Below are 13,992 nucleotides of genomic sequence, written 5' to 3'. Positions count from 1 at the left end.
TCGTCAAGCCAACGATAAATTTTATTAGACACGTTTTCCTTTTTTTCCGGCTCGCGCCCCCCATCTTGAAGTATTAAATTTTTGATATAGTATTTCGAAGTCGTCGTGACCTAAAGGATCAGACGCTAGATAAATTCGTATCTAGCGATGCACCGGTGTTCGAATCCCGCAGGCGGGTACCAGTTTTTCTAATGAAATACGTACTTAACAAATGTTCACGGTTGACTTCCACGGTGAAGGAATAACATCGTGTAATAAAAATCAAACCCGCAAAACTATAATTTGCATAATTCCCGGTGGTAGGACGTCTTGTTAATCCTCACGGGTAGGTACCACCACACCGCCTATTTTTGCCGTGAAGCAATAATGCGTTTTGGTTTGATGAGCGTCGCAGCCATTAGTTGACTAGAGATTAAAACTGAGACTCTAGAACTCACCTCTCAAGGTGTGTGGCGACCTTGTTTCTGCTCATGGGCTCCGGGAACCACTTAACCCCAGGTGAGCTAGGTCACCTCTAAGTAATAAAAAAAGGCACTCGGGAAACATTGAGGAGTTCGCCTTGTTCAGTGAAAACCATGATTGTCTGGTTCGGGGGTTACAATCATAAAAGCGAGATGACTGGATCATCTCAAACAATCCCCAAGATGTTTGTTTTTTTTTTCTACTAAAAATAGTATGAAGTGAAATAAGATGAAGTAGGTAGTTGACGTCGTCAGATCTCGGCCGGAGTTCTACAAGGCTCCGCTTTCTCTCCGTTACTTTTCAGCTTATACATTAACGACACTAGATGATGACGGTTTTTTTTGATAACGCCATCTTGTTGTGTCTTTAAAGCGGTTAGTTGCCCTCAATTAAAAAAAAAATTATTATTATTCGCCAATAGATGTCGGGAAGAGTTGATTATTGAAAACACAAATAAAACAACATTTTCTGAAAATAAATCCTAGCTAGATCGATTTATCGCCCCGGAATCCCCTGTATACTAAATTTTATGAAAATCGTTGGAGCCGTTTCCGAGATTCAGATTATCTTAATATATATAAATCTCGTGTCACAATGTTTGTCCTCAATGGACTCCTAAACCACTTAACCGATTATAATAAAATTCGCACACCATGTGCAGTTCGATCCAACTTGAGAGATAGGATGGTTTAAATCTCAAATTATAGTCGCAATTTTAATTTATTGCTAATTATTTGTCTGTTATTATTTGACAGTCACAATTATCTGTTAACTCCAAATGATTCTAACAGATGTCGATACCTTTCGACTGGGTTGAGTAAGTAATCAATAGATGGCGCTGCTATGGTAAATCTACGAACGTGTCATATAAGATTCGATCAATAATACTACTAGATTCGCGATTAGCGCTTCAAAAACGGCCCGAAAAATAAGACCACAAATAAATTTGTGGTCTTATTTCAAATTAGTATGGTCCAATCATAGCCAACACTAAGACGTCAAAACGCTGCAATGCGTGTTCAAAAACTGAGTAAAAAACCACCGTAACACCAAGGTTTTGGAAGGAATATCTTTTTTTGGTAAATTTATATTATTAAGTGTTTTCCATAAAATAATAAACACAATTATATTGTAAATAAAACACGATTTACGAATATTGTAATTGTTTGGCCAATATTTGCAACAAGGCACCAACTATTGTAACAAACATCACCTATTCTTGGACAGGGAATGCATAGAGTAGTTTTATTATTTTATAATGTTATTTTTGTTTGTAGATTTCCTAGTAGCCCCTTGTCGCTGTGCACAATGGATATATATTGTCGCGAAAGAAAGAGAAGAAATATAGAACCCTTATAAAAATTCTAGAATTGTTCAATGGTGGTGGCAAATCAATGCAAAAAAGTATTAAAAAAACTTTATATGTATGTGTAAATATTTTAAGCGTATATGCTGAAAAGGATTTGTTTTCTGGGGGAAGCGAACACAGCCATAAAATAAGCCTAAATTAAACTGATTATAAAAAAATTCATTGATATAAGATTACATTATATTTGTAAAAAAGAAACCGCTCATATAAAAATGACTTCTAAAAGACAGCTTTATAACAAACTGAATCTGTTTAAAGGTAATTAAACCTACATTATTGTTTTAATTACTTCTGTATAAAGAATACGTGGAAAACATGTTTCGTGTTTCCTTTCATATTTTTTTTACTTTATTCAATTTTATTTTTTATCACCTATTTGTTGTAATAGCGGCAATGTAAAATATTATCTACTACTTTTTTCAATCGGTCAAAAATAGTAGCGACCATACAAAACAAACCTAAAACAAATATGTATATTCTGCAACTCTATGTCTTTCAATACTTACTGTGTTCTGAGCATTGAAATGTAATACCAAGAACTACATCTAGTTCCACAATACAATAAGCACGAAATTTTAAACAAATATTTTTAACCTTATAAATTAGGCTTTAAGTATCATTTTAGAATAAATATTTTTGTACTGATGACTTTTTATGTTCAAGTGACATTTTAAATTTATTCCATAATATTCTTTTTCTGACGAAAGGACCTAAATACATATATTTTGCAATGGTAATTAAACTTTATGTTTAAGTATTAAGGTTTATAATAAACTGAAGTCGTTAACATTATTAAACTTTTTTCTAAGAAATGAAGATGTTTTCGTGTCTGCAAACGTGGCCACTGGAGCGTCTTATTTTTGTTCCTGATCCTTAATCTAGTACTATTATTGATCGAAGCATATAAGCTACATTTTAACAGCATAATTACCACGTGTTGTTGACGTTATAAAATTAATTAAATTTATTTTGTAGTGAACGAAATACCGTATAATTCAATTATTTCCACTTTTTAAAATTTGGTGTTAGCATAGCCGGCCACGTGTTACTTAGACTGAAGTGTAAATTGCATTCATATTATAATGAAGATAATACAGTGAAATTAATCCTGTTTTTTACTTATTTGTGCTTCATTGATCAAAACTTTATAATTTAATTTGAATATATGTATGTAAGTATTATCACATACATAATTATAAAATTTAATTAAAATGTCAATGCAAAAATGATACACAATTTCCTACACTTTTTCAATAGTTGTACAAATATTTTTTTAATGTTTGGTGTTTTGTTATTTTTAAACAACATTCCCTCATCGTTCACAGCGCTCCAGGCCTTTTTCACTCATATTCCACATCCTTATACACTTCCAATAAGTTAGTAATTTTTTTTCTACACTAGAAATTCTCTGGAAATCTTATATATGGCAAGACAACGTTTGCCGGGTCAGCTAGTATATTATATATTATTATACAAGAATTGATCGTTTAAAGGTATAAGAATACCCCGGTCGCCAGCGAATCAGCTAGCCCTCTTCGCCGATGATACGGCTATCTATCTACTGCCCGAGTAGGGGAGATGTCGTTCATGCATAGTAAACTCCAGATCGCGGCCACCAATTTAGGATAGTGGTTCCAGAAATGGCGCATTGACACCAACCCTACGAAAAGAGAGAGAGAGAGAGAGTATTCTTTATTGTACACCAAAAAAACAAATAAACAGTGCGATACATTAAAAACAAAAAGTACAATTGGCGGTCATTTGGAAACGAACTACGCGCGGTGTACCATTCCAGTGAAATACATATACATATATGTACACATACATATACACATACATATCTCTGTAAATATACATAAAATTAATACAAAGTATTATAATATAATAATAATTATTAGAAATAAAAAATAAATAAAAATTAAGTTTAAATTTTGCTTCTTTACACATAAATAAGAATAAGCAATTTACATATAAAAGATACTTAAAATACCTTTGAAACATATACAATTTAAGTAGATACCAATTTCAGAAATCTACCTTATCACATATTAAATCGGTTGACTAATATTTAAAAAATGTTCCTTAATGAGGCGTTTGAACGAATTTAATGTTTCAGCATGTCGTATACGTACCGGGAGAGCATTCCACAAACGAATAGCTTGAACAGTAAAGGAATGATCGTAGAACCTTGTCGAATGCACTGGCATCATTAATTGCATGTTGTCTGTTGATCTCAGGGATATGGTATGTGTATCACGGATAAACTCAAAGCGTCTTTTGAGATAAGAAGGAGAAGAAGGATTAAATAGAACAGTATAGAGCAAAGAAAGAATATGAGCATTCCGACGAAGGCGAATTGGCAGCCACTTGAGCTTAGCGCGAAATTCTGAGACGTGATCATATTTTCGTAAGCCAAATATAAATCTTAAACAGAAATTTTGAAGACGCTCTAGTTTATTTAATTGTTCTTCAGTGAGATCGAGATAGCTAACATCAGCATCATCAAGGATGGGGAGAAGAAGAGATTGTGCAAGCGCAGTCTTGGTGGCAGTAGGGAGAAAATTTCGCAGACGTCTTAAGGATCCTGCAGCCGCATAAATCTTTCGACAAGTTTCTTTAATTTGTGCATCCCATGACATATGCCTATCTACAAAGATACCCAAGTTTCTCACCTTATCACTAACTGGTATTTGAACTCCATCAATTGAAATTGGGGGAATTCGCGTCCAATCAACTGTCGCAAGCCTTCTAGGTGCACCGACAATAATGACCTGAGTTTTTGTCGGATTTATTTGCAGCCCATAAGATTTACTCCAATTTGTTATACTAAGTAAGTCATTATTTACTTTGGTGCAAGCAAGAGGCAATTCTTCCACCGGGGCTTGCGTATAAAGCTGGAGATCGTCTGCATACAAGTGGTAGGAGGAAATGAGATGGTTGGAGACAGAATTAATATATATCGCGAAGAGCAATGGAGATAAAACGCCACCCTGCGGAACACCCACGCATGTGTCACACCACGAAGAAAAATTATCTTCGATGCGAACACGCTGCCGGCGACCAGACAGGTAACTACGAAACCAATCAACTACGGATGGAGATGTGTTAAGAGAGCCAAGTGTAGCAAGGAGAATGTCAATATCAACGGTGTTGAAAGCATTACTAAAGTCAAGCAATGCAAGCACCGTCAACATTCCCCTCTCCATGCCGAGCCTAATATCATCCGTGATATTTACCAATGCAGTCGTAGTACTGTGACCAGGACGGAAACCAGATTGGAAGGGATTTAAGAGATTATTTTCATAAAGGAATTCACTCAGCTGTGCATGAATAAGCCGTTCTAAAACCTTGGATAGGAAAGATAAGATGGATATAGGACGATACTCGGAAAATGATTTGGGATTAGGCTTTTTAGGCAGAGGTGTAATTTGCGCGTCCTTCCAGGCAAAGGGAAAGGTACCATTACTCAAAGAGTAATTCATGATATGCGTAATTACAGGAAGGATTTCATCAAGGATTGGTAGGATCATATTTCGGCTCAAATTGTCAGCACCGACTGCATTAGAAGTAATAGATAAGATGCTCTTCTTAACACCACAAGCCGTTAAGTGATTGAAAATAAACGGTGAAAAATCCGGGGTCGGGAGGTTTGAAAGAGAGTTCATTGTATTCGATTTAACTGTCACATCAAAATTGGACGAAGTTGAAAAATTTAAATTTAATGCATTTAAATTCACGTCAGAAGGGGGTATCACATGACGTGTCTTTCCAATCCCGCAAGTTCTAAGAAATTTCCAGACCTTCACCGGATCTCCATTTTCTACAGAAGTATGAATATGTTGGCGTTGAGCATCCCTACACATCCTGTTGCAGCGATTTCGAATCCGCATGTAATTATTACGATTCTCAACTGTAGGTATTCTCTTGAACCTTGCCTTGGATGCTGCTTTTTTAGTTAATAATATTTTGAGTTCAAAGCACAGCCGTGCTCTTCAAAAGGGGTCGCCCTCCTGACACTAGTGCCAGTATGACGTCATTTTTTTTTTGAACCTAAGCTGATAGCCTTGAGAGGCTATTTCAACGGAACCTTTACTAGTAGGTGAGCTCACGGGGCTCGAACCTGACGACGTTGCTAACACGAACCCTAGCAAGAGCCGTGCTTCGCAGAATCTACCACCGGATCGGAACCGCGACCCACTGAGAACATCCGGCGAGAAACTCAGTGGGCTGTGTCTGAGGGTTACACGTCAACAAGTAGGCTCGGTAACTCCATTCGCGCGATAAAAATCTTGGGCCAGCCCACGGTATGGGCTTCCAAGCAGTGGTGGATTTACACTAGGGGCAGTCGGAGCAAGTGCCCAGGGCGGCAAATATTTTTGGGCGGCAAATTTTTCAAAGTAAAATTTTTTTTAGTCCTATCAAGATTGCTATTATTTCTATTAATTAATAATTTTCTGTTTAATTGATAATTCAGTAAATTCAATTCATCCATTATTTGGGAATTATAATTGTGGCACTTGGTAAAAATTAATAATCAAAATGATTTAATCAATTTATTTCCTTGGAAATTTAAAATAATAATCGATTTTTCCATTTTCTGGAATTAAAGTTTAATTGTTTTTTATTTGATGTCATATAATTATGAGTCACCCTTAGTACAAAATTTATAATTGTTAGAAAAAAAGACAAATATTTATTTATGTTTTTGGAATATATAACATATGATAAAGTTTCTGCAATAAATTAGTTATTTTAATTTTGAAAAATAAATATATTAACTATAAGCTTAGGTAAATTCGGCGGCATGAAGTCTAAATCCGGCCCTGCTGCCAAGGCTGAGTACTTAGGCCCTGCTGCCAAGGCTAAGTACTTAGGCGTCACTCTTGACAGAAGAATGACATTCGGTCCCCACATTAAGTCAGTACGCCACCGAGCCTACTCTGTCGACTCTACCCCATGATCTGCAAGGTGTCAGTCACACTACAAAACTTGCATACGTTCCGTAATGACCTATCCAAGTGTAGTATTCGCTCACGCGGCCCGTACACACATTTAACTCTCTCCGTGTCATGCAATCCCGTTTTTGGAGGATAACCGTCGGAGCACTGTTATGTAAGGAATGTAGATCTTCACGACGACTTAAATTTAGAACTTTTAGGCTCTTCAAGCACTGGTCACCGTCCTCGTCGAACTAGTCGACTCCGACGAAGAGTTCGACATGCAAACTAGCCCATAAACACAACCCTCTGAGTTTCTCGTCGGATTTTCTCGGTGGGTCACGATTCTGATTTGGTAGTAGATTCAGCGAAGCTGAACTGAATCTGCTCTTGCTAGGACTAGTGTTAGCAATTTTCTCAGGTCGAGCCCGTGAGCTGAAGTTGGAATAGCCTCTTATTAGGCTACCAAGATTAGGCCGAACAAAAAAAGTTTGAAACAAAAAAAAAGTCTATTTCATATGAATTTATTTAATTTTCTAATAAAGAGGCAAACGAAAAGGAATGTAGTATAGAAGTAGGTACGTGGTTTTACATAGAAATAGACAAACAGATGTGTTGTGATAGAATGCAAAAATATCAACAAACATATTTATTAATTTCGAACGTGGATTTCTAGTCCCTGATAATTACAAAATTGGAACTGTCTCCGAAAGCTTTGATGGTCCAGCCGTAAAGTTCAGGGTGGTTGGCAAAGTTTCCACCTTGGCCGAAAAGGTTGCGATTACCGTGATATACGCCTCGGCCGAGCTTCAGCGCTTGGAAATGCGCACGATTAATAACGAAGAATAAGAGTTCCCCGTTGTACATCACAGGCTGGAACGACCACAGGTGCCTGTTCGAGTCTGAGTTTTCAGAAGCATACGCTTGATAGTCGCCGTCGCGATCCATGGAGTTGCCCAGCTTCAAGTACCTATGTTCTAGGCGGTGACGTATCTTGAAATAAATCTTGCCACCGTCCTCGACGGCCTCGAGCTTCCAATGGTAATTCTGGCTATGCGGATGATCGTTGTTGCCGTAGAGCCTTTTGTCATTGGCAAAGTCTGGAGTTGGACCTAACTCAAAGGAACAACGATCCTGGTAGTTGATTAATTTAAAAAAATTATCCTTTAGTACCATTTTGTACGCCGTGGGAAACTGGGACCTTACAATATATTCGCCTCCAGCAGCCCCCAGTTTGTATGCGAAAGGGGCAATAAATGTTCTTTTGTGTTCAATTAACAAGTCGACAGCTGATTTAATGACATCGGGTCGATTATTACGCATAAGGTCTAAGGCTCGGGAAGCCGCTAGGTCGTAGCTTTCGTAAGCAACGAGATTGTAGAGGTCATGGGTCATTTCATAGGTTGAAGCAAACTGGGGCTCAGACAGTTCAATGGTAGAGTTGTCAGCGCTTGGGGTCGTCAGGGATTCAGGAAGTTCATTGGTAGAGCTGTCAACGCTTGGGGTCGTTGTGCTTTCAACTGCGCCGGGGACGGCATTAGCTGCAGCGGCCAACATGCACGTCAATAACACTGCTAAATGCTTGAACGCCATCTTGCCTGCAACAAAAAAAAACAGTGTTAGCTGAAATAATTACATAAAAAAAAAAAGTTTTATGTTGGGTAACCGACTGGCATGAGACTCTCGAGTTGTCAGTTGCGGTATCGACTGGGGACGCGCGTTTGCCGCTTCAAAGTCTGGCGCGCACTACGAGGGCACTGAAAATTTCGGGAATTAAGGAAGTGACACAACATTATATTTAAAAATGTATTTATTGCTTTTCGAAGTATTCTCCGCGAAATTTGACACATTTTTCCATACGATGGAACCAATCATTGAAGCAACCATTCCATTCGGAAGTTGGCGTCTCCAAAATGGCCGTTTTGTAGGCGTCCACAGCTTCTTCAGGTGATGAAAATCTCTGTCCACGCAATTTATTCTTTCTTTGGGTCGGGGCTGTACGGCGGATGGTCTAATAATTCTATGTTTTCTTGCTCTAAAAACTCTTTTGTTCTGTGCGCGGTGTGAGAACTCGCATTGTCGTGATGGAGGATGATGCGGCGATTGCAGTTCTCTTTACGGAGTTCAGAAACGACCTGTGGCCTGAATTTCGCGGTATGTCACATGTCGATCTTCCTCAATCAGCTTACGCACAGCATCAACGTTTTCTTGGGTGACTGCAGTTTTTGGACGACCTTGACGGGGATCATCACTGAGATTGACACGTCCACGTTGAAACTCAGCAAACCAGCGATAAATTGTGGTTTTGGATGGGGCTTCATCACCAAATGCAGAAATCATCCGGTCAACACACTGTTTTTGTGTTAAACCACTTCGAAAGTCATAATAAATCATCGCTCTTGAATTTTCTCGAGTCAATTCCATTTTCTCAACGACTAAACAAGTTTGACAAAACCTCGTGACAAGACCGAGAATCTTTTTTAAAATAAATAAATGGTATTCGATTTTTAAAACCAAGGAGTTTTCAATTAAAAAGATTTTATTATGACAGGAACAGTGGAAATATTCCATTCCCGATACTTTTAGTCACTGAAGTAGGAAACCTATGGAAATGAAACGTCAACGAAAAATTCGTGCCACTGTGACGTCATCTGGCCACAAAACATGGCGGTTTTAGTGCTGCCCAGAAGATTTTAATGTTAGTAGATTTTATCGATAAACGTTCTTGGCTTATTTTATTTTAAATATTGTTGAGTATGAATGTATTTGTAGAATTTATGCTTTAATAGGTATTAAGTATATTATTATGTGCAAAGATGATGTGATTTAGATATTATGTGAAATCTATGTGAGTTCGTGCTTCAAATTTTCCAAGTAAACGATATGACGATTTTTAAAATTTGCTACACTGATTTTATAAAGTTGTCGTTTGCCGCAAAACATAAAAATATGGCATAGTACAGTGCCATCAGCCCATTTCTAGCATGCTGAATGTTATCGTATTTTGAGTACGTGTTTTTCTTAGACTATTACAATCTATTTTAATTGTTTTGCTGACTCTAAAGTCCGTAACAGACTACCGCAGCGCACCTCAAGGAAGGTGCACCGCACCATTTGAATCACTTTCACTTGAGAGTGATTCAAATTTTAAACTTATCAAGGGACCGCCTGATAAAAAAAAAACACCTACAGAACATTTATTCGTTAATGAAATTACAAACGTCATTCCTTGTGACTTCCTCTCTAAAATCACTTAATTAATAAATATTTAACGAATTTACAATAGTGTTTTACTCACTGCGGAATAAAACTATTTTATTTAAATAGTTCCGAAGACATTTTGTCAGTAGCCTTTTTCCCGAAATATCTAAACAGAATGTCTAAATATGTTTTGATGACATATTTTAAAGAGGTATTTATGATTAGTGTCATAATGAATAGATTCCGACCGAAAAATGGTGTCCGATATTTCGGATTTTTTTTTCCTACCTAAGCTGAGAGCCTTGAGAGGCTATTTCAGCGTAACCGTAACGTTTGTAGGTGAGCTCACGGGGCTCAAACCTGATGAGATTCGGATTCAAATATTATATTATTAAGTGTATAATCAATGTTCCGGATGAGGGCTCCATAATGAATTTAAATATATATAGATAATAGTTTTGGGGCATCGACCTTCTTGAGATTTATATAAGCAATCATATTAAATCGATATCAAAGTCAATAAATAATGTACAACCCAAAACAGACGGCTGAACTGACGTGACAATGACATTTGGCGCGCTAAGCATGGCGGATTTTCGGCCTCATTAGACGGAGACGGAGACATTTACGTATATTCATGTTTCATTTTATGTACGCACTGAAATACTGTTATATTGTTTTCCTGCGAGTTAAAGTGCTGAGTAAGAACGAGATAGATATATGTTTATGTGTGTGCCTTCAAAATGGGTGCTATTTATATAAGCAATTGTACGTATAGAACAATATGTCGTGTCTCTACTATATAGGTCTATGCTTTTAGTGCAGCCTAGTACCACCAGGGGGTGCAAATAGATGCGCGGGCGCGGGTAGCGCGGGGTGGGTCGTCGCGGCACGGACCTGAGTTACATTCCCTTTGGCTACTGTTGCCCCGCGAAACGGAACGCTGCGTTACAATAGTTAATATTTTAAAATGAAAATTTAAATTGGATCGACTAATGGTTTTGTCTTTAAAAATTAACTGCTCTATTTTACTATCTCGGCAATATATGGAATATGTATCTATGTTAATAAATAATCTTGATAAAAAACCGAAAATATTTGAAATTGTTGATGTTAAAAATGAATTAGTTTTATAATATTCAAGAATAACAAACACTCACCTCACTCAACTCACATGTACCATTGAGGCCCTACTATGCGAATTCTAAAACAACTTTGTGCCTTTATATCCTACGATAATAGGATGTTATCATAAAATGTCAAATGGCATCATAATAATTTTATTGTATAACGCTGATTTTTCTTCATGTTTTTACGTAGTAGTTATCAGACTAATGATTCTATGAGTGATTATTTTCAATGATTAACTGAAGAATATGAATAACTTATTTAATAGCGGTTAAAGCATGAAACCGCCGTTTTATTGTAAAAGGTACTTCGAATTGACATAAAACTTTCATGGTTCGAGATTTTTTAGTGAAACTTTTTCAAGTGGTACCAATAGGTTCTGTTAACTTTCGATTATCAATTTCCAGATGTTTTTTTTATTCGGCTAAGAAAAGAGACATGGATACTTGAAATTCGAGTAATTTTTGAATACGAGTTCCGATGCGGAACGCTGCAGAAGCAGGTCGCAATATCAATGTTGCATTTGGAAAGGGGACTGCTAATGAACGCACCGTGCGATTTGGGTTTAAACGCTTTCGTGATGGAAATTTTGATTTGAAGAATGAACCACGTGGAAGACCACCCACACATGTGAATAACAATGAATTGAAAGAGATGGTGGAAGCTGATCCGAGCCAAACTACCCAGGAATTAGCGGTATGGTTGAACGTTACCTTACCAACATTATTGAATCATTTGCGTCAAATCAATAAAATAAAATAAATATGAAAAATGGGTGCCTCATGATTTGACTGATGTATAGAAAGAAAGGCGTATTGAAACTTGTGTTGCCTTGTTGAATCGATACAGAAATGAAGGAATATTGGATCGAATTGTGACATGTGATGAAAATTGGATTCTTTACGATAACCGTAAACGAAAAATGCAGTGGCTGACCCCAGGTTAAAAGCCGCCACAGTGTCCTAAAGCAAACATTACCAATAAAAAGGTAATGGTAACTGTTAGGTGGTCTCAGCATGGTGTTATTCACTATAGCTTTCTCCGGTCTGGTCAAGCAGCAATAACGGCAGGTGTCTACTATGCCGAACTCCGAAGAATGATAGCAAAACTTGCAGTGAAACAGCCCCGACTCATGAATCGATCTTCACAATTATTGCTCCATGATAACGCGAGACCTAATACAGCACGAGAAACCATTTTAACTCTATAGGAACTACAATTAGAAACCATTCGTCAATCTCTGTATTCGCCAGACCTTGCTCTAACGGACTACCATTTTTTCCCGTGATTTGGACAATTTTCTACGTGATAAAAAGGTTTCTTCCCAGGAGGCAGTACATAATACTTTCACAGAGTTTGTAGAATCTAGTTCACCAGAGTTCTATCGCAAAGGCGTAAATAACCTCCCTATTAGATGGCAGCAATGTATAGATAATAATGGTAGACATTTTCATTAAATAAATATGTTAAATAAATAAAAAAACGAATTACATTTTTTCAATACAAATCGGGAATTTCATACTTTAACCCCTTATCAAACCAGGTAAATTTCGTTGCCTCTTAGGTACGTTTGTATGATGGTCGCGGAAAAAGTTTCTTTGCATTTTTTAACATTTTTAATAGTTTATTTACATTTAACTAAAGTATGGAGGTACCATTTTGTTCGGTAAGTTTTTGCCATCTTGTAAGCAGGGACATGATCCTTTTTTTTTTTTTTTCCGGGTAGAGGGCCGAACCTCCTACGAGGTCCCCGCGCAAATGGGGCGCGCGGGGTATGTGAGACTCAACGATCTGCATGGTGTTGTGAGCAGACCGCGGGCCCAAGGATTTTAGAGCCCACCCACTAAACGACTCCCCTGCACTCTTACACCCGACGTCCGATCCCCTCCGAGGTCAGAACCCGGATGAGGTAGGGGGGCTACCGCGGTCAACACTACAACCAGACGGCGCGGCTCACCCCAAGGACGCCCAGCCGACGGAGCCTTCGAGGCGAATCGAAGGCTCTGAAACGTCGGCCGTCTCGGTACGGCAGCCCGTCGGGCCGCCCAGACGGTGCCGCTGGTGTCCCGGAATACCCCGCTGGACCAGAACCAGCCTGCCGGGTCGGGACGCGATACACCGTCGACCGGTCGCTCTAATCACTCCACGGCAGCGCGCTAGAGTGCTGGTAGCGCGCCGCGCGGCCTCACCCCCTCAGGTCGCCCCTTGACCTTCACCGGGGGGAGGCCGCCACCTACAGGGGCCGGGACGTACGGGCGTATTCCCGCCTCCGGCCCCCGGCTCGACGGCGACGGATCGGTGCGGAAAGGGAAGAGCTCTCCCTCTCTCGCTCCGCCGCCTCCTTCTGCGAGATGGTGGACTCGCAGAAGTCGAGCATCGCCTTCCAGGACGCGTCGCTGCCGAGCATCGTAGCCACGACGCGCGGCAGCGAGAGGTCCTCTCCAATGACCGCGACGAGGGCGGCGCGTTGCTCGTCGAATCCAGAGCAACGCGCCAATGTATGTTCCGCTGTGTCTTCCTCGTCGCGGTCCGCGCAGTGGTGGCACTGCGCCGTCGGTTCCCTTCCGGCTATTTTGAAAAGGTACCGGCCAAAACAACCATGGCCGGTCAACATTTGCGTCAGCCGGAAGGTGAGGCATCCGCGGTCGCGGCCCACCCAGTCCGCGAGAACCGGGCGGACCGCCTCGACGGTACGGAGGCCGGCCGACGGGTCCGCCAAGCGGCGAGACCACGCCTCCAGCACGGACCGCCGAGATTGGAGCCTCCGCGCTCGAACTACTCCTTCGCCGGGGCGCCCTTCCCCCCTAGAGCGAAGCTCGCTACGCCACCGGTAATCGGCAGCGAGCGCCTCCGCCTCCAGGTCCCAGGGTGGCGCCCCGGCGAGCAAGCACGCCG

The 13,992-nt window shown here is 39.7% G+C and overlaps 1 protein-coding gene and 1 long non-coding RNA gene across 2 annotated transcripts; one reads left to right on the top strand and one right to left on the bottom strand.

The window, feature by feature from the left end:
* The first annotated feature begins 821 nt into the window (after positions 1-821).
* On the top strand, positions 822-3,108 carry LOC134200737 (uncharacterized). Its single transcript, XR_009975779.1, has 2 exons — positions 822-1,541; positions 1,740-3,108. It is a non-coding gene; the product is annotated as an uncharacterized LOC134200737 (long non-coding RNA).
* A 4,170-nt stretch (positions 3,109-7,278) lies between these two features.
* Positions 7,279-11,258, bottom strand: LOC101746287 (microvitellogenin). The gene is made up of 2 exons (XM_012690345.4): positions 11,130-11,258; positions 7,279-8,366 (listed from the first exon to the last, which is right to left on the bottom strand). The coding sequence occupies exon 2, from the start codon at positions 8,359-8,361 to the stop codon at positions 7,441-7,443; it is 921 nt and encodes a 306-aa protein (XP_012545799.2). The 5' UTR covers positions 8,362-8,366; positions 11,130-11,258; the 3' UTR covers positions 7,279-7,440.
* Between the last annotated feature and the right edge of the window lie 2,734 nt (positions 11,259-13,992).

Source organism: Bombyx mori, chromosome 20 (genome assembly GCF_030269925.1).
Source record: "Bombyx mori chromosome 20, ASM3026992v2".
Classification (NCBI taxonomy): domain Eukaryota; kingdom Metazoa; phylum Arthropoda; class Insecta; order Lepidoptera; family Bombycidae; genus Bombyx; species Bombyx mori.
This window is presented reverse-complemented; position numbering and strand designations above follow the sequence as displayed.

What these genes read in the sequence shown, in the direction of transcription:
- LOC101746287 (XM_012690345.4), bottom strand. Translation starts at nt 8,361, where the DNA reads ATGGCGTTCAAGCATTTAGCAGTGTTATTGACGTGCATGTTGGCCGCT.